Source organism: Augochlora pura, chromosome 1 (genome assembly GCF_028453695.1).
Source record: "Augochlora pura isolate Apur16 chromosome 1, APUR_v2.2.1, whole genome shotgun sequence".
NCBI lineage: Eukaryota > Metazoa > Arthropoda > Insecta > Hymenoptera > Halictidae > Augochlora > Augochlora pura.
Genome location: NC_135772.1, coordinates 4,319,557 through 4,340,910, shown reverse-complemented (window position 1 = coordinate 4,340,910; position 21,354 = coordinate 4,319,557). Strand labels below are relative to the sequence as shown.

The window sequence follows — 21,354 nt, the reverse complement described above, 5'->3', positions numbered from 1 at the left end:
TCCATTATACGACAGTGTTTTATTAATGTAAGATGCATTTAGATAAAAGATTAGTGTAATAATTTAAATGCAACTTCGTGTCTTTGAAAGTAGACAGTCGAATTATAAAACGGAAAACATTATAAATTTGCAATATAGTTCTCATAGATATAGCAGAACGTAAAATGTTTAGTGCGATACATGCAATCTAACAGATGAAACATAACCAGTATGTGCACGTAAAGATTTTCCATTACCGTGTAGATTTCATAAAACAGTGAAAAATATAGAGAGAATTTAAACGAACAACCTTAATGTAAGATGTGAGTATCTTATTTAGCGCATGTTTAAGAAAGTAAACGTCATACCACGAAAGATCTTACTCGGCTTCTTTAAATTGTACCGATTTTACAAATTAAGCTCCGAATCCAGTGCAGGCGGCCATCTTGGAAAATCTCTTTTCACATTTCGAACGAACGAAGTGTCCAATATCGATATTTGCTTCGTTCTTATGCCGTTGAACAGAAAATTTTGCAGAAGAATTGAGCTTCCCAACGAAAGCCAGATTTTTCACTGCGATCATACAATTAGAACGTAAAAATCGATTTCGCGCCATTAAACGGTATTATTCACTATAGCTACATTTAAACGCAAGAAAAGTATACGATCCAGTTGCAATTGAAACAACTTGTACATACTATAAGAAACGGGTAGGAGAATTTTTCTGTCAAAAACTGTTGGAAATAATATAAGCAAAACGGCTTCGCAAAAAAAATCGTCTAAGAAGATGGCGGAGACCAAAGAATTAGAGGTGAGTGAAGTATTAAAAGTGGTGCAGTGCAGGTAGATTGCGTGTGAAATTTTTAGAGAAAAGTCGGCGGGTCTGCATTGTGAATTTATCGTGGTTATATAGGTGTTATTAGTGATTTACAATTCGCGTTAGTACATTGTATTAACAAGTCAATAACAGACGTTTAGTACACTGCCGTACGTGCTCGTACACCATTGTTGCGATGATTGTTTTCCTTTCGGCGTGAGATATTACGATAATTAGCTGGCTTTCTTTAATTACATTCGTACTGGCAATCATGTTCTATCTGCCGCACAATGATCCAGAAGACAAGCAATTCCCTCCTAATTATAGGTAATCTTAATTTTCACCTCGGTCCGTTTCAAAATCATATTGTGACTGTTTATCATCGTCTCGACACCATTTTCGAAAAACTAGTATCATTTGAAAACGTACGTGTTTTGTCACAAGTGTATCATGACACATATAAAACTCACTGAAAATTGTGAAAGTAAAAATGTATTTTGGTATTTGATGTGTTCGTCTTAATGCAACATGTATATTGACGAAAATGGAAAAAAGAAAATTCAATGTTAATTTCTTGTAGAATAGAAAAACTTGAAGTATGATTTTTATGCCTAGTATTTTCATATCTGATTTCATATTTTTGAAATTACGTTTGTATACTTTGAAGCAGTATATGAAACATGCATATTAATTACCTGATCAAATCTGACAATGTATTTGAGGCATCATATTTTCTTCTGTTAGAGATTACTTTTTTTATTGTAAGTAATTCTATTTCTGTTTTTTTTCTTTTCAATCGAGGTAAACATTTTAGGAAAAGTTGTATGTACAGTAGTTGAAATACATGAATATTTTAATTTTGTGATTGCAGAATATGGTATTGAGTTTTCGAGTATCTGAACTTCAGATGCTTCTTGGTTTCGCTGGTAGAAATAAATCCGGTAGAAAAACAGAGTTACAAACACGTGCACTAGAATTGTTACGTTTGAGATCCCATCCAGTTCAGCTCAAAATACGTGAACTATATAAAACCATACAGTGAGTATAATATTAATGTGAATACAAGTATACGTTCGAAATTTTGTTTATTTGTAAAAATTATTACTTTTATTTAACAAATACACGAATATATTTTTTCTATTGCATTTGTTCTTTTATATGTACTATGGCATACTATTATACTTTAAGTACTATACGTATCAAGATACATCTGTAACAAAGCACTATTACCATTATTTTGTTCAATGATTTGTTTAGAGCTGATCAACTTGCATCACACCAAATGTACGGTCAAACGGGTGGTTCTGGGGAACCACAAATTGATCAAAACATGCAGTCCAGAAATTATTACACGAGGTGAGCCTTCTTTAACCTTGACCTACTCTGTAAAGAAGGTAATTGTGTCGGATGTTGTTACTTTTCTGTATTCACTTCAAAGGCAAATCAGCCAGCAGTTGCAACAGTCAGCAGTCTCCAGTGGGAAAGACCTTCCCCCAGCACATCAGGCATCCCTACCAACACCTAGAACAAATCCAGTTTATCAAACCACAGGCTACACCAGTGTAACACCACAAGTTAGTTTAACAAACTCAATGTGGATTGATTGAAAACTTTATTTATTAGCATACATCTGATTTAATATTACAGCAGACAGCAAGTGCTGCTTATAGTCCATATCCATATCCTCCAAAAGTTCTACCATCACCATTACAAATACAACCTAGAAGTCAGTATCCTGTTCATCCAGATGTTAGACTTAAAAAGCTGCCATTTTACGATTTACTTGCTGAATTACTGAAACCGTCTGGCTTGATGCCTCAGGGATCTATGAGGCTTCAGGAGAACTCGTTTATGTTTCATTTAACTCCACAACAATCGACAGACATAGCTAGTTCACGGGATTGCCGGGCCGGTAGTAAAATTGACTATAGTGTACAGGTATCATTGGTTAATTCAGTTCTGCATCAAATAGAATTACCTATCCTATCTGTACTTTATAACAATCTCGAGTAAATTCATGTTACTTTCTAAAACGCAGGTACAAATGCGATTTTGTTTACAAGAGACCACATGCGAACAAGAAGACTGTTTTCCACCTAGTATTGCAGTGAAAGTTAATGGAAAACTGTGTCCTCTACCTGTGAGTAAACCAAGAACAGTATAATTTTATTTTATGATAAAATATTCTACTATTGTCCAATTATTCTCAATTCGACCAGAATCCTATACCCACAAATAAACCAGGAGTGGAACCAAAGAGGCCGCCGAGGCCTGTTCAAATTAGCGCTTTAGTCAAATTATCGCCAACCGTAGCGAACCACATTCACGTCACGTGGTCAGCCGACTATGGAAGACGGTACGCAATTGCAGTGTACCTAGTTAGAAAATTATCAAGTGCCGAACTATTATCAAGATTAAAATGTAGGGGCGTGCGACACTCGGATTACACAAGGGGCTTAAGTAAGTAACAGATACTCGTCCTCAGCATCTCGTCTATCCTAGAGAGTAACTGGTATATTATCAATTTTTTTTTACACAGTTAAGGAAAAACTGAACGAGGACGCGGATAGCGAAATAGCAACAACGTCACTGAGGGTGTCGTTAGCGTGTCCATTAGGAAAAATGCGAATGAGCACGCCCTGTCGCTCGTCCACGTGCTCTCATTTGCAATGTTTTGACGCATCGTTGTTTCTGCAAATGAATGAGAGGAAGCCCACATGGAGCTGTCCAGTTTGCGATAAGCCGGCGTTATACGATAATCTCGTTATCGACGGTTATTTCCAGGAGGTTCTCAACTCCAAAAAATTGCTACCAGACGTCAACGAGATTCAACTTCTTCAGGACGGTTCTTGGGAAAATTTGGTTTTGAAGAAAGAGAAAGACAAAGACAAAGCCGAGTCTGCGAAAGTAGTTACAAACTCGCAGGATCGCAAGATCGATGTGGACACGGTGGATCTCGGTGAGTTACTTTCCTCAGCCATTAATTTATTTATTTTATTTATTTAGTTTTGATGTACGTATTATTTCTTTTCGCATTTATACATATACATGTATTATAATCGCATTCATCCGGACGTTGACTATTATACAACATTTATAAGAATTTATTGCCCATTTAAAAGACAAACATAGATGATCTTAAAATCTGGAAAGCCATGATCCTGGGAAACAATTTTTGCTTACGACGATGTTTGTTAATTTAAGACATACTATCAGACATAAAAGACGTTCAATTATTTTTAGCTAATATCTGGGTTTGCAATTTAGATGAAAGTAATCCTGCGCCGCCGAAGGAAAAGAGACGAGCCGTTGTAATTGATTTGATATCGGACAGTGACGACGACGATGAAAACAATACGCCGACACAGAGTACAAAGAAGCAGGCTTGTGGAACATCTTCGCCAAAAAAATCACAGACCAGCTCCATCAGTAGTACTAGCGACTCGCCAGAATTGATGATAATTGATTTAGAATAAAGCAAAGTTTTTTATATTTATCTCTACACATGACACTATCAAATGTTCGATATTCGTTTGAGTCGCCTATAGAACAAATATAAGTCAACCGTTGACTTGTTCCGCGATTGTCGGAATTTAAACTGTATTGTTCAGGGGCTAATATAGGTAACGTCATGATCTTTTTACTTTTGGTACTAAAAGAGAAAGAAATGCTCTAATAAGCGAGTTGAGTTATTTTCAATTACATTCCGTCATTAGCATTCGATAGTATAAGAAAATCATACAAAAAAAACGACAGAGAACATTTGGGGATGCTGATGGGTTTCGTCGAAATGGAAAAAAGATATTTTAATACAGTTTTAATCGTTGCGGAGTAGTGATTCCGTCAGTATCGATCAATGGAATAAAAAGAGTAATCGTTTACTTCGTAGCTCAAGCCTTTTATTAACACGTTAAACGCCATGCAGGCACCTAGGATTTCCCATTCAGGCCCATTCGGTTTGCAGGGACCGGCCGTAGACTTTAGGTTCATATTACACGACCGCGGGTCTCGGTCCTTGAGTACTGATGTGAGGACTAAGCATTTTGCTTAGGCGACGTCGGTTTTTGTACAGTCGAGGCTTAAAAAAAAGAAGATAATATTTAAAAAAAGATTAATGTAATTTATTGACACAGGACAAACACAGGTGAGTTTGTTTTTACATTATCCGGCTCATCCGTCCGTGATCCTCTTGAGGCCGAGTCTGGGCCTGAACTGAACGACTTGCAAACCGGGCTGGGCGTTTAACGTGTTAACCTTGGTGTTAGGTGTCTTGGAGTTCAATGCAATCGATAATGAGTATTTATTTTATTTTCTATACTATTCGATCCTTTATTGATTTTTCGTTTAGCGGATCATGGTTAATAATTATTTGTTATTGGACTTTCGGTTCCTTTCTGCGGGATCTCTTCTAAGTTTGGATACATATAGTTGCGGAATGATATTCCGGTGAGTTGTTGGTCCACGGGTTCTCTTGTATCATATAGACTAGGTGCCTGGAATATTATACCGAGGGTTCCTCCGATACACGCTAAAGTAAAAACCCAAAGAAACAGTCGGTCCAACACCATTGCTACGAATTTCCAATCTTCTATTACCTGGGAAATATTAGAGCAAAATCTTATTGTTAATAATTCGTGAATTCATTTGTTTATACGTTGACTGCCTATCGCCAAGCCTATTATTACTTATGAGTTATTCCGGGGTTTCATTCACTTCCTATTCCTTTAAACTGTAGAATTATAAGTGGAGGATAATTTATTCCTTAAACCATAATTAGCGAAGCAATGTATTTTTTACTGATCATCTTCAATTCCCCAGTCTCCTTGAAATTCGAATGAAATCCATTTCTCTGTCTCATTAACATGGCAGTCAACTCGAAAAAAATTAAACAAACCGTGTGCTAGATGAAAGTTCTTACTGTGAACTCTACTCACTTCGTTGTCCTTGTCCGCATCTTTTATATGTTGAGCAATAAAACGCACACCCTTCAGGGCTGATATGACGTCCGGAGACAAGTGTCTTGGCATAGTATTCTCACTATCAGTAACTGTAATCATAAGTCTCATTGTTAGCGCATCGTTCCGCTTAAACAACATTACATTGTGCCTCACATTTTCATGTATGAGAATAGCGTTTATTTTCGTGATTAAATCATTTTTCCGTGTCATGTGTTTTTGACAGGATATCAGGCAACGCGATTATCCAGTCTCGTTTGTAATAGTTCTTGGGAACGCCAAGAACGTTGTTGTTTTTTGAGATGCTGAAATAAACATTTTTTTGTATGGAGCATTAAAAAATGATTTACCTGATGCGTGTGGAAAGTGTCGGGCGTCGTCCTCTCGAATATTTTTTAACTGCGAGGTAACGCTCTCGAACCTGTCCGGACTTCCTTTCAATTCCAATGGATAATCGCTCACGCTGTAGAAAATTAATACCAGATGCCTCTGAATTTGATTGCTCGCTACCGCGAATGACTTCATAGATTTTTAAGACGTATAATTTTATGTTTGTACAGAAAATTGTTGCTTTCTTCTATTTTAACTATTACTTTGGATACATGGACAAATTCGTAAGATATACGAAAATATTTGTCTTATTAATAAGTGTCAGTATTTGTCATTTAAATCTGTCTATTTTTTAGGAAGCAAGCTCCGCAATCTAGTAAATCGTTTCATCGTACGGTTTAGAATGTATTTAGAGTCTTCATTCAAGCTTTCGAGGATAACTTTCCTGCATGAGCTACCCACCTAAAATCTATTTCGTTAGTATAGCCGCTGTCCATGTAAGTGTCGTCGTATTCAGGTGTTGAGTACGGTGTCCGACGCATCATCAGCATCCGAGGCATCCAATTTAGAAATACTTGTCTAACCCAGTCAGACATGTTGTGCGTGGATGGAGATCTATTAAAAGAGAACCAGAATTTGACAATGTTCTCGACGATAATTAGCTTTAACTCTGAACATCGAAGCGTTGAAATTAAGCCTAGCTATCGTTTAAAAGCTGTCAGAACCTTGTAGAAGAGCCGATAAGTTTGCAATGTATGAAAAATGTGAATTAATGCAATTGGAAAGTTTGATTGAATTTTAGTCACCGGAAGTGGACGTTTAGAACGCATACGGTGATCCATATCGATAGAGTGACCAATATCATGGTGAACAGCAAGTATTTCCCTAAAAGTGGTATGGCCAGCGATGTCGGCGGTATAATTTCGGCTAGTAGTAAAAAGAACACCGTCAGCGAGAGCAGAATCGAGGAACACAGCGAGACCTACGTGAAAAACATACTCAATATGAGTCATATTCTGTAAAAGTGGTTAGGTAAATGTGTTTTATACTTTTTCGCCCGAGTCGCTTGGCAGGTAAAAAACGAGGACAGTGAGAAAGGTGATGCCCACGCAGGGGATGATCAAATTGACCGTGTAAAACAACGTCTTCCTCCGCATCGTGATGTTAAATGTGATATCTGCATATGGAAAAATTAAACGTAGAAGATCGAAGAGGATTATTGAGACCAAACAATGGAAGACTAACCAGAATATGGTTCTGTGCAGCATGGATAATACTCTTCGTTTCTGGAGGCTGGAACTTCGAGGATGTCCCATTCTACCGACAAGTAGAAGTCGCTCAAATCGATGCCCGACTCTACCATATTGTTGCCTTGTATCTGCTTCATGTGCTTCAGGTCTACCTGTTGGCAAAAGTCTTTACAAAGCATCTCTTCGAAATACTATCCTAACACTAATTATTTGCACCTACGGGACGATTTGTCCTGCCTCAATTTATTAGATAATGGAAACGAGATTCGTTAACGGTGGAGGTATAATATTGGAGTTATCACCTGAGCGCCGTTGTACGTCCAAGAACCGAATTTCATGATGCATGATTGCTCGTCGAAGGGAAAGTATTCCACGTTGATCTCGCAGGATGATTTATAAATCGCCGGAGGCTTCCAAGACACCTCGCCCGTGTACTTCAGTGTTGCCTTCGTCATCAGCGTCACTTCGTAGTTACCATCGGCACTGAACAGCATCAATACAAATATAGAAATAGATTTATTATAATAGTAATAAAAATTTAAAAGTGGTACGAACGAATGCTTGCCATAAATGTGATTTAGGTATCAATTACTATGTTTAAAATATTAAAATTCTTCGAAACGACTAACTTATCTAAATGATCATGATATTTACTTATTGTATAGAACGATATCTGGCAGCCAAATGTTTTCTGAAGGCACGTAAAGCATCTCCACGCCGCCGTACTCCTCTGGGTCCCATTGTAATTTATAATCGAACCATTTCTGCAAAATGAAACCGTATAAATTACAATACAATCCAAACAATGATCCTAACAGACTCTGTAAGTAGATTATACCTGTTCCACCCAGACGTTCGTGGTCATCACCTGGTTTTTTAAGTTCTAGAAAAATTAGCACCCGATTAGTCGAACAATTCTGTCGCCGTTTTAACAAAATAATACAACCACAAATGTTTTTTACCATTTCTATCAGTTGTGACAATTTTAGGCCGAGCCAAACTGTCAACGTTTCGGTGTTATTGATGACTGGGCGGATGAGTCTGTTATAATTAGACAGCAGGTCATCGTAAAGCCTCTTCGTGTCAGGGTTCGCCTCGAAGGTTTTCATCCCCGCGGCACCTGAAACCAAGATCCCATGAAATATTAAAAAGGGCGTATACAAGAGGACGAAGGCTGATCGAGACAACAACAAGCTCCGCGAGGGTGACAACAGGGATCCGCCCGATTAAAAACGACAGTATAAGAACGGTATTAGAGCAGACTCACCGTACACGATGCTAATGTAATTTAGAAATATCCCGAGCGCACATATTCGCATTTTAATCCCCGACTATTTACAAAACTGCGTAGGGGCGAGATGGCAGTGGCCACTCCCAGCAAACGAATTACGCGTGGTTCACCTGCTGACACCGCACACCACGGTTCCGCAAGTTGACATTATCACGCCGAGAGGTTGTTTAGTGCGAAGAAACCGTTCCCTCCCGGAAAATAACAGTATGAAACGCGATTAACGGGACACGAGCGTTCTGCATCCCACTGGACCAAAATCGATATCTGAAGTTAGCGCCATCGTGCACACTGCGGTCCACATTTCCCAGTCTCCGTTTGTTATCAACCCCCGATTGCGCTTGCGTGCTTCCCTCAGCGCGGAAATGTATTTTCAAATAGCTCGGTCAACACGATTAATAATTAATTAAAGCGTTCGGGGACTTTAATCGGCTCCGGATAAATTTTACACGTTTTCGAGAACGACTCAGTGAATTTTAATCATTCTTTTGCTACGAAATTGTAAACGGGCGTGACTATCGATTAGAAGGGTGGCTCGTGGTGGGCTCTAGGGGTTGCAGTTTGCATTTACCGACGTCGGGGAACTCTGTCTTGGTAGCTGGCGCACTCTTCGTTAGGTTTGGGTCAACTATTTGCTCACACCCCTTTGATTCTTCTCTGGTAATTAAATTTGTTTAGCAATGTGGTTTAGCATGCCTGGATAATAGAATAATTAGATATATCCTCAGAAGCATAAAGTAGAAATACTTCTGTCATATTTAAAGGAAATTAATTAATAGGAAACTAATTATAGTTCATTGTTTCTACTAAAATCTGAACAATTGAGTCAATAATTCTCCTAAATAGAGTAACACAGGATAAGATATAAATTTGTTTGAAACGTCCTCGACTTTAAAACTTAAATTGTGTACGCGGTTATTCCTTATCCAGGTTCGTTTCCGTGGTTTTGGTTTCTCGCAAGATGATGGAGTAGAAAACTTTCTCTTCTGCGCTGTCTAAATAAAGTTACTAAGTAGAGGAACCGATGGGTACAAAGGCGGACATGTTTGCAGATGTTGCACGAATATTTCGGAACTATTTAAAGGACTATTATTCACTGAGAAACGCAACAGACACGGAGTATAGGGTTTGTGCAATACAGCATGCAATATGTGCAGTTTGGGAATAGTACAAGAATACTTGGAGTGAGAGAGTGATGTGGAAAATGTTTATAGTTTCAGAGTAGCGTCGAAATAATTACAATTAATGCGTTAATAATTTTCTTAGAGGAAACAAAAATTAATAGAACGCGATTCTCCCAAGTCATTTAATTTAGTTAAAGTGCAAAGTACAAAAGAATTAAAACACGCAATTATTCTCTATCGAGACCCCATTACAATTAAAGGGGTCGAATCCGCAATCAGTACAATCCATAAAATCTCGCGCAAGTTCTGCCAACCCTTCGAACTTTCCCACATTGTTTTCCCATCCGGAAGACAGGTTAGCAGCAGATTTCCCAAGGAAACCCGCGTTTCCGCGCTTCTAATCCAAACCACCCCTTTCGACGTCCCCGGTGAACGACGATCCACCGTGATCGGTATTTCCCCGCAACGAACGAAGCACGCGATAGGATGTCCCGCGTGTCGGCTCGTTCAGAAAGCACAGTAATTATGTCGAACGAGTAACGGGGGAAGTGCAAAGCACACGGGATAGTTTGTATTCGGAAGCACCCCCGGAACGGGGATATATCCCGAAAAGTGGCGGGTCGGCGGTGTAAACGGGCCCGCGGAACGATCGATCCGTGGCCACACAATGTCTCGCACACGATTATCGATCAAGGATACGTAAACAGGGCGAGAGGATCGGAGTACCCGCGAGAGAAAGAGAGATGGGGAGAGAGAGAGAGAAAGATAAAGATAGAATGGTAGAGAGAGCGAGATAGTGATAGAAAGAGGTAGATAGATAGATAGAGAGAGAGAGAGGGGGAGAGAGGTTGGTAGATAGATGGGCAGATAGAGAGAGGATGAGAGTAAGAGAAGAGAAATAGAGAGGGTGTAGTTACGCGCGCACACGCGCCGGCCACTTAGCGTATGTTTGTTTAGTGCCTTTTACGACTATATCGTGCGGGGCATGTGTTAGGTTACCGAAGAGCCAGTGTCTGGCATAGTCTGAGGGTTGGGTGTACGCGGCGCCGCACTTCGAGAGGGTCATTTATAACTGTTATCGCGAGACTTACTAGCCCACTTACTACCCTACGTCTATTCTCCGCCCGCACTTCTATTCCGCCTCTAAGAAACGCCAGCGAAAGAGAGAGAGAGAGAGAGAGAGAGAGAGAGGAAGAGGGAGCTTCCACTAGTTCGCCGATCCCGCTGGTCATTCTGTCACGGTTTTTTAGCAGCTCGTCCTGTATCGCCGCGGAGACAGCCCTTTGAGTAACGACACCTCTGAAACCGATAGATTCCGAGTGGATCCCCTGTTTTCGCGCGTCGAACCCCTGGCGCCACTCGATGAGAACAATTTAGCAGACCCTCCGCAGTCCTTTTTCGCGAGAACGTCTTTTACCATCGACAAATATAGATCGAATATTGTGGTCCTAAAGGAGGACTCGGGCTTCCTTTCCAGCACGCTGCTTCTGCGAGCTCGTCTTGAAATATGGGGGCGGTTGTATTTTGTATCGGGTATATGTACGTTGGATGTTTCTCTTTGGATTTGCGCATTGAAACAGCAATGGAATACATATGTTTTTCGTCTTTCAGGTCTTTGCACTCGAGTAACATCCACCATCATCTATAAGACAACAAAATCTGTGCATGATCAACATGAAAACGCCTTCTATGAAGAATGAAAATGTTTGACAACGTAACAACGATCAACGGTGACAAGATTGCAAGAAGATTCATCAGCGTATCCGGAAGGGACGCGGCGTAACGCCGTAGTCTCGGAGTGCATTCTGCATCTGCCCATAGATCGTGATCAATGTTGAATAGGGAAGCGGGAGGAGCGGTTACTCACGTTATACGACGAAAGCATTTGGCACCTGAAGCCTCGCATTTGCAGATTTGTCCGCGTCTCCTCTAGACGTTCGGAATTCCTCTCCCGCCCCTCCGGGAAAATTGTAATGCGCCGTCTTCTTGCGGGCCGGCAGCTTTTAAGGGATTTATCGAGCTCCACATTAAATGGCACTGATCTTAGTAAATCCAGATGGAATTCCCGTGTTTCCGGCACTTGGCCTGGCTTCCAGGATTTGGCGGCAAACCGTGGCGCCTCCGCGCCAAAAATCGATTCGCTCGCATTAATCGTCGGCCCGCAGATCTGCCGACATATTTCCATATTAGGATTAAGTGCTCTTTCCTGCCTTGCGAGCAACACGCGGGAACGGACCGGTTGTAAAACTGTGGCACGCCACGATGCTATAAATAATATCGGCCGCGGCTGCTTTGATACCTGGCTTACTAAGAGATTCCATTAATCATTCGTTTATAAAATGTTTTCGACAATCGTTGCGACAATTACAGTTCTATCATTAGCTTTATCCAGTGGCTAGCTATATTTTACAGTGCCAAGTGATAGCAATTCAAATGTGAGAATTTTCACAATTAATAATCTCTTATTGGTCAAAGTGTAAAGACGGCGGTCTTTAAATAATTTATATTTGTTAAACACCGAGGATATTATGAAGCATTAGCCCGAATCCTTCGCGGGAAACGGTCGAGTTCGCCGAACGTACCTAAATGGAAGCAATTCGCAGGTGCGCCGGTGTATCCGCGATACTTCAGATTATTATTGTTATCCTTGGTAAAATCCACGTCAGTTGTAGCATTAAACGGGAAAGTTTACCCATAGTTATCACACAGATTTATGTAATGCCGGCATATTACCGTCCGTAAACACGGTATGTCCAAAGTTCGCATTCAGTTGAGTCAGTCCACCGCTCAAAGTGGCTTTGCGAGAACAAAGGATTAGAACTATGTGTACGGCTATTACGGTTACAAGTCCCAAAGCTAATGAAAACAGAATTGTAATTGACGTCGCGACAATTACACGTTCCGCGTAAAATACCGTGCCACCGGCCTTTCGCTGCGGCCGCGGTCGAGCAACTACGAAATGTGCCCCGCGTTCCGCGTCCCGCATGTTGGCGAATCGAATGATATTATATGTATATAATATAGTAGGTTCTAATTAATTATAATAGTTTAAATGATAGTAGTCCACCGAGCGAAGTATATAAATTGACCTCCGCAAGGGCGAGACGAAACCATTTCGACCATTATAATTGTTGAGGACAGAAAAAATTGCCGCAAAGGCCCGACGAGTTATATGCCGCGTCGGCGGTGCGAAAAAAGCGTTTTGTTCCGTGAAATAAGGGTAGAAAGAATAGCGTGCAGGAGCTCCCAAAAGTGTCGACGAGCGACGCGTTAATTCGCCTGTGCCGCGCACTTGGTGGACTCGCCGCGTCGGAGGTGCTTTTCATTGTCCTGGCCGGCAAATCCTCTTGTAGCCAATCTCGGTCGTCTCAGGACGAGCTGGGCGGTCGCGAGCGTCGATTGTCCCGGTGCAACTGTTAAACGTCGTTGCTTGCTTACGATTTCCATAATTCCACATACTTCGCAGGCACCAGCCCGGCTCTAAAGAGCCAATATCGGGCAAAGTAGGTGTGTACTTTAATTACTAGAGATAATTACGTCGTCACCGAGTTCGGTGAGGGATGGAGGTTTACTATGATAACAGAGTATCCAATATCCTGGTGAGTTACGTACCGAGAGCACGGCACAACGGCTGCCGATGTGCATGTATTCCGCACGTACGCTTCCACCCGGCCATATTCTCCCCCTCGATGTATTTACCAGCGCATGCTGGCCGGGCACATGCCGAGCGGTCGCGTTTGACCTCCATCCGTTATTAATATAATTATCCTCCCGATTATTGTCTTACGGTTGCTGCATTTAACTGCAGCCGGGCGCGTCGCGCGGCACCGATACCCCCCAGCGTTTTCCCGCTCCTCCGCTTTCGGATTAGCCGTCGTTTCCGGTCCCCGTCAAAGGCTGCGTCTTTCCGGATCTCGACAATGCTCCGCGGAATCATTTGTCCCGGTATCTGCCGGCAAACTCTAGAAAATACAGTGTACAATATCATCGTTAATAGTCGGACAACTTTTAATCCTTTGCGACCGTAATAAGAGTACAGTATTATACTGGATCGTAATTAGAAAGCTTTCTTTAAATCTTGCTATTGTGTGGAATTACAAAATTTACACGTGGAATTTTCAAGAGTGAAAACGACCATGCGTTGGAAAACAACTAATGTCCATAGTTACAATTAAATGTGTACACGTCATATGTAGGACAATAAATAACGTCCACCTGCGAGGCCAGCTACAATTGCGACACAGCTACGAGCACGCGTACAGCGTCCACGAAACGGTTTAGACTATTCATATTGTTCGCAGATAGAACAATGATACGCACGGTAGAGACTATTTTCCATGGACCAAAGAGAATCGTATCAAATTGTTCCTAAAGATAAATGAGGATCGAAGTCGTTTAATTAGAAGCCTGTGTAATCAAGTGAGAGAACAATAACCAGAGTTCTATGTAGAGTCGGCGTAACTATTCGTACACAAAATAACTTTTTTCTAATTTGTCCGAGAGACGTACATTTTTTCTAACCAGTCTACGAGGTCTAAAAAATATATTGTACTCTAAAAGGTCGTCCACGATTCAGCAGTTTCCCAAATTTTCCCTGCAAGGGAGGGTCGGTCTCGGGAACACCTTCGTGAGTCGAAAGGGTTAACCGGAAACGATGGCGACGTCGACGCGGAGGAATCACGCGTTCCAGAGCTCGGTCTGATACATTTTCCGCGCGTGCAGCGATAGGACGAAAGCCACGGGGTGGCACGCCGGAATAATTTATTTAGCTCGAGCAATGTAATAATGGCGGGGTCGCGCCGAGTGCAAACTGCAGAACGCGTTCATTACTACTTTAGTTGAAAGTGTATGGTGTGGACAAACCGGAGGTCGGGATATAGGGGGTGGCCGACGCCAGAGGGTGGCCGGCGAGGGGTCGTCGGAGGTCGCCGCGGGTGGAGACACATATATACAGGGTGGTTAACATCGTACTGGATCGGCGAGTCGCAATGTGCGGTTCACCAGACGGTGATATTACCAACGTTAGGTACACTGCCCCCCCTCCGAAACTCGGCGGGGGGTCTGCGGGGCAGCGCCGACCATAATTTTCGATTCCTGTTAGCCCGTTTTCAACTATTTTCATTGCGACCGGCCAACCGTTCACCCGACAAAAACACCGGCTGTTTTATAGGGTCGAGTCATGGGTACGATCCGTGGATGCACTCGACCAGAATTACCTCCGAAATACCGGTTTCTGGACGATGCAGTTTTATCGCGAAGACTGCGATAAAGTCTTCCGCATCGAGCTAGAATTCAATGAGAACCTCTAACCGTGTTCTATGTTAGGTTCACGTTGAAATTCAGTCACCGGTGCATTCGGTGAGATGAGTTCACAGTAGAATGAACCTTAGTCACCGGTAAGACCCGTGGATGCACTCGTCCAGAATCGTTCTGGATCAACGTGAAACGAATCGTTTCCATTCCAGGGTTCAAATTAGTTACCGAGGAATAAAACGAGCCCCTTACGGCCGTGCAAACAGCGCGGAAGTTGTTTTTTTTTGGTGGGAGCGAAGCAAAACATCGCGGGGGGGAAGGGTAACGATCGACTGCGATTGTTAGTTATGAGTACACACGGAGCCCCGGACGAGGCAGTCTCTCGGGAGTCGCGTCTGAAAATTGGAGAGCAATGGTCGTCGAGCTGGTTCACATCCCCGGTACGAGAGAGACCTTCGATCAATTTACTTTTTGCGGGAATTAGTAGCTGTCATCGGGATACCGTCGGCTTCTTTCGATTGCGCCGTGGAACGATATTTTTAATCGTTAAACGCTACCATCTTGAAGTCCGTCGGACATTTTACGTAAAGCTTCTTACGCGGTAAAAAAAAAAGCCGAGGCGAATTCCTCCGTGACTCGCGCGAAATTCCGCTCTTCGAGATTCGGGAATGAGTTTTGCTTTGGACAATAGATGCTCGAATCGCCACTGGGAGCTTTGGAAACGCTAGTTTCTGTATAATTCACACTTTGTGTGCATTCTGCGCTATACTAATTAATTTGGTTGCAGCTAGAAATTGCATTCAGTTTGGAACGTTATGCACACGAAACAAGGAAGCGAATGGTTGGTCCACCCGCAGGTAGTTTAGTCGTGTCTGCAAAAGAAAAAGAAAAAATTAGCTGTCGGACAACAAACAACGAGTCGAATAAGATGTCGCGTAAAAATGGCATTGGTGGCAGAGTTAAGACCTACTTGAAACGGGGTAAGAAGCCCGCAACAAACAACGAAATCGTATATAACTGTAGCAATTCGGCCGGTTTTTTTTTTTCACGAAATCCACTTAGTCCGTGGGTGTCTTTGCGTCGCGCAATTTGTGCGGGTTCACGGCGCCGCGGGACCCACAATAAACCTTCGGTTAAAAAACAATTATTTATCCGGGCGGCGAGCAGCCCCGCGGGGGCGAGGGCCAGCGAGTCGAAGTTATAAATAGCGCGCGGCGGGCAGCGGCGACCGTATTTCTGGCCGGTGTGCGGGAAGGATAAAAGGGGAAGATCTATGAGAAAAGAGGAGTCCGCGGAAAGAAAAATAAATCTGTTTTTTCAGTCTCGCCCTCCGTCCATGGAGCCCGCTTTTGTCTCGGCCACCCCCCCCTCGCCGTCACCGCTGCCGGAAAAGAGTTACAGCGTCGCTACCAAGTTACAGGATGTGATTAGAGGCAGATCCGTAGAAACGCGACCCTCCTACGATCTACTCGCGAATCCGTTGTCCTTTTCTGGACAACACCGACAGTGATCCATTTCCACTGCACTTTGAACGCTGAGTGTTTGTCCGGGGCTAGCAGGATTTTTGCATCGGGATCGTCTTCCAGCTTTTAGTCCCGTCGAATTTATCGCGCTCTGCCGGTCCCCGATTAAGCTCTACATCGTGATTTAACCCGTAGCCGGCGGAACCATTTTAACTGGAAATCTACTAACACTCAGCTTGCGGAACCTGTAAACAATTATTCAGATATATTATATGCATATATAATTATTCAAATGATGCGGCAAACGATTATATTAACGCTACTATACTTTATTTTATTGTTGTTTTAATGCTCCTTTAATGATATTTTAATTTAAGTTATTCTTATTTTAATGCTATCTTAATTTTACTTTAATTGAATTATTTAAAATAACAGATATAATAAAGAATAAATGTGTTATCGTTACTTTTATAAAACTAATATGGAATAGTTGCATCTAGTGCTCCGTAAATCTAGAATCGATTTAACATTGCTGTAGGAATTGATATTCGTGAAAATGCAACGTCAAAGAATTAGACGGACGGTTCAGAGGATTTACAAAAACGTTTGAAACATTTTTCCATTGCGCGATGAAATTTTACTTTCCGATGCTCCGAGGCCTGTCGAAAATCTCTCTCTCTCTCTCTCTCTCTCTCTCTCTCTCCCTCTCTGCGTTATGTCTCTCGTATTATTTCTTGGAAAGCTACGGTTGAAATTCATTTCCTCCTGGCGAAATACGTGATAACAGTTTTCCATAAATTGCTGAAAATAATTAATTAAATGGAACAACGCTCGAAAAATTATTGAATTACTCAAGTACCTTGACATCTTGCATTACAGATTTTGTTGTTTATGTACGTTCATAAGTGCTCCTAAAATACTTTAAGATGAACAATATTATACAATATTTATTTCGTTTTATTATTCCATTTGCAATATGTCTACGAGCAATAAGTAAACTGATTAACTGCTGGTTAATTCATGGTTAATTAAATGGAACTGAACGGTTAGGTCATGAACTATATATAAAAAAAAGTATGTGTCCGATCACTTTTTAGTCAAAACGAGCTTCTGTTCACTTCCACCAGAGGCGCCACCATCGCCCCCTGAACCCTGTAATTTCTGTTTATTTGATTACTAGGCAACGCGAGCTTCCATTTAACACCACCAGGGGCGCCACCATCGCTTGCAGAAACTGCGCCATCGTTCCCGTCAGATCGAGCGCAGCTCGACAGCAAGTGGTCAATTATTTGGTTATTAAACTAATTAAATCAAGTGTTGCAACTCAAAGTTAACAAAATATCGGAAATAATGTGACTGGAAGCCTGATGGTTCAATTTCTGAAGAAGCTCCGACCCTATCATAGGATATAGGTAAGTTTGAAATATTGCTTTCTTATTCTTTGGCGAATTTCATATGGCGCGTTCTTTGGCGCCGGGATATTAACAGATTGCTTCGTATAATTAACATTTCGGACTTAATAAATCATTTCAACGTGATAATGGGATGCTTCGGCTATTGTATTCGGTTTTGCCTGACTGGAATTAGATGTGGGAAATCTTTTTTTATCCTGTTAACGCGGTGTTACAGTCTTTTCGAACGACTCGAAGTGCAACCCTTTGAAGTTGCAGCAAATCACAGGCCGCCATTTTCTTGCTTCTCGTAACTTTCGCGCCAAATCGTAGGGGGGTAGGATCGCGGGCTTCTTAGAATTTACAAATGTTTAGTTGATATAATAAATTTGTCATTGTTTAATCATATAGAAACGTGAAATAAACGCGAGGGAAACATAATGTTTCTTTAGTTAACACGAGCTTCCTTCATTATTGTTACAGATTTTAAAATGATATGCGGAACAGAGATCGAGAGGCAACGCGGTCGGGCTTCGTCATGGAGGAAGGGATGTAAGTATAATCAACAATATGCAAATTATATGCAATACTTCGCAGAAAATAATAACTTTATGGACATTGTTGAACAAATTTTAACGTCTCTGTTCTTTTCTTTCTTTTCCAGGACTCTAACGTAGCTCCCTACTCCCAGCAAGTAGTGAGTCAATATTTCAAGAATTTTTTTATTACGTAGAAATTCTAGAACATTTTGTTGAGTACGGTGACCAAAGGATTGCTCTTTAGAGTCGCGAATAAAAGTAGCAACGGTTGAATTAGCGTAGCGAAAACGTAAAAAATAAAACAGAAAAACGGCGGAGAACGCGCAAGAATCGCGGGAGATAATAATTGTTTAAGTTCCCGGGATCCGAGCAGAAGGAGGCGATCCAATTAGCTCTGTTTTCGATGCGGCCCTCGTTTCTCCCGTAAGTCGAAGTATTACCATAAATTAGCCGGCCGAGCCCATTTGCGCGTTGTTCCTTGAAAAATAAATCCGGCTGTCGAATGTCTGAAGCGGCTCGAACAGCGAGCAACGGGTATTAACGATGTAAACGATAATGTAGAACATCGTCCTCTGATTCTGTTCCGTGCTCATTTGCATGCAGCTTAATGCGGCCCCGCCGATCGTTGTTTTACTGCAGACAATGAATTTCAAATCAATTTATGCGACTACAATCGCAAACCCCCGTGTAACCCATTGACCGCCGCCCCATAAACCATCGATGTTTATCCCGCTAATGACAACATGTTTTAAGCAACTAATGCACTGTCCGCCGCGACTAGCGTAATCGATAGTGACACAGGAATCGACTTGACGGCGTGTTTGCTTTCCAAAGGATCTACCGTTTCAATGACTTTTCGATTCGCATAATTTCTGTGATTTTTTCTCGGGGTTAACGATCAATTGTCTTTCTTTTTCTGATAGGCATTTTTATTTCCGCGACGATTTCGATGTTAGATCGAGACGTAACGAAATTGAAAAATAATTCGGGAAGGGTTAATTGCGACTACGGTCGGCGTCCGTCGTTCGGAAACACTCGGGTCGCGCCATGATCCTCGGGGATTTTGGCGCGCGTCGCGTGCATGAAAATTCAAGGCGATCAGAAAGCGGTCGTTACCGGGGGGGAGTCTACTGTTGGTAGCGCGAACGAAAGTTGCATAAACGGAGCGGGTTCGACACGTCTTGTCGCGACGCGTGCACGGCTGACGGTAAAGAGTCGCCTGCCAAATCTTTCCGTTCGTGCGCGTGCAAATTTTTGCCGGTGGCCCCTCCAACCCCGATCATAACGGGCTCGGAATATGGAGCGAATGCGAACGATCACGCGGAAACTTATGCAGTTCGGCGGGCCGGGGGATGGCCGTGGCGGAATTTTTGGCATCGCGAACGTGATGCTCACGACGTGTGTACATACATATGTATGTCGGCGCTGGGTTGCTCGACGGCGATCCCGTCCGCGCTCGACGACGCCTCGCGGATCGTTTTACTCGCGGGAATCTTTGCGTTACGCTATGTAACGCTAATGTCCCGGGCGGCGATCGATCTCAATTAATCTTCTCGCGACGGCGCCCCGCGATCTTTGACGCGATCCTTGACGCGCCGTTCAAATTCTTACGAGGATAACGCGGGGATTCGTTCGCGTTGATCGATGGACAAAGAACTATTTTTCTTCCCGGATTTAATAGTTGTATTGTCGCAGCTTTTACGCTAACGATTTTTCGAGGATGATCGTAGATTAATTTTCTTATGACAGGGGTGAAGAGGTCGAAGTTCCCAGCTACGAGAATTAGTCAACTTCTTTCGTTTCATCGATGGCGAATGAATCATTTTTGTTTGCATAATTGATAATTATAAAAACGCCGGTTTTAATGGTACCTCAGTCGTTAGTGTTAATTTATTTTCTTACGACGGGGGTGTATCGAATATTTACTCGCGCTGAAACTGCGAGGCGAAAGGGTCGGCATTTTTGTTTACACGTTTAATTCCCTTTCATGTTTTATGCTAATCTTTTAACGACGAGCGTAAATCAATTTTCTCATTATAGCAGTGTAAAGATTGAATTTTTAATCTTGCTGAAGCTGCGAAGTTATGTCAGCATTCGTTCTGTTTTGATCGACAGCGAAATAATCATTTTTGGTTGCACGTTTAATGGTAGTTATATGTTTGTAATGTTTAGTTTATGTTTTATGCCGATGTTTCTCGAATAATCAGTGTCAATTAATTTTCTCATGACAGCTAGAAAGATTGGGTTCCGAGTCGCGCCGCAGCTGCGAGGATAATTCAATTCATCGCGTTTGATCGATGGTGAAAAGACAATTTCTGTTCGCATGCTTAATAGTCTTTCATTAGCATGTTTAATAGCGATCTTACATCGTTGATCGGTGACAATAAATCTTCTTACGATTAGGTACTGCAATCTTCTATTTAAAGACGCATTGCTTGGATAGTTAGACAGTTGAATTTTTTATTGCAATTGTTTAATGCATGTAAATTATTGTAAGTAAATTAAGTAGAAACGGTGAGCAATGGACAGACATTCGACTGCACACGGCAGCACGTCCATCAAGCTTGCAAAACCCGATTTTTCCAAAAACTCTGAACGAAAAATTTCAATCTGCCCTGCCGATTGATTCTTCTGCGAGAGATAACACACGCGCGATGCGCTACAAAAATTCCAATATACATACTTTTATCAAAATTTCTTTTTCGTACCAACTCTCTCTCTCTCTTTTCGTTTTTTCGAGATAAAGTGCAAAAATTCAGGCTTCCAATTTGAGTCAACTATACCTTCCTGTGACGAATTATTAGATAAAAGAAAGTCCAGTAAAATATATGAATCTTTATGGAAGCACGTGAGAAATGCATTTTAAAAATTTTTTTTAAATGCTCAGAGAAAAGAGTTGATAAATGAGCGTTCTTTATTTTCTCTCGTCAAGCGTTCTTACTATAATCTAGTCAACTGGTCTCTC

At 41.8% G+C, this 21,354-nt stretch overlaps 2 protein-coding genes across 9 annotated transcripts; one reads left to right on the top strand and one right to left on the bottom strand.

Moving 5' to 3' along the window:
- The first annotated feature begins 24 nt into the window (after positions 1–24).
- Su(var)2-10 (E3 SUMO-protein ligase Su(var)2-10) lies at positions 25–4,288 on the top strand. Of its 8 annotated transcripts, none has more exons than XM_078197118.1 (10): positions 25–302; positions 618–790; positions 1,668–1,834; positions 2,054–2,152; positions 2,235–2,370; positions 2,420–2,734; positions 2,835–2,936; positions 3,016–3,256; positions 3,336–3,755; positions 4,064–4,288. In XM_078197118.1, exons 2-10 carry the CDS (start codon positions 767–769, stop codon positions 4,270–4,272), a joined length of 1,713 nt encoding a protein of 570 aa, XP_078053244.1. In that variant the 5' UTR covers positions 25–302; positions 618–766; the 3' UTR covers positions 4,273–4,288. The 8 variants fall into 8 exon arrangements, with proteins under 8 accessions (XP_078053244.1, XP_078053235.1, XP_078053227.1 ...); XM_078197109.1 differs by having other exon boundaries at positions 412–790; XM_078197101.1 differs by having other exon boundaries at positions 400–790.
- A 590-nt stretch (positions 4,289–4,878) lies between these two features.
- Nachrbeta2 (nicotinic acetylcholine receptor beta2) lies at positions 4,879–8,856 on the bottom strand. The gene is made up of 12 exons (XM_078197216.1): positions 8,599–8,856; positions 8,294–8,451; positions 8,170–8,214; positions 7,986–8,095; positions 7,634–7,814; positions 7,327–7,483; positions 7,131–7,258; positions 6,888–7,063; positions 6,544–6,696; positions 6,102–6,214; positions 5,731–5,843; positions 4,879–5,391 (listed from the first exon to the last, which is right to left on the bottom strand). The coding sequence occupies exons 1-12, from the start codon at positions 8,648–8,650 to the stop codon at positions 5,155–5,157; spliced, it is 1,623 nt and encodes a 540-aa protein (XP_078053342.1). The 5' UTR covers positions 8,651–8,856; the 3' UTR covers positions 4,879–5,154.
- Positions 8,857–21,354: the final 12,498 nt, after the last annotated feature.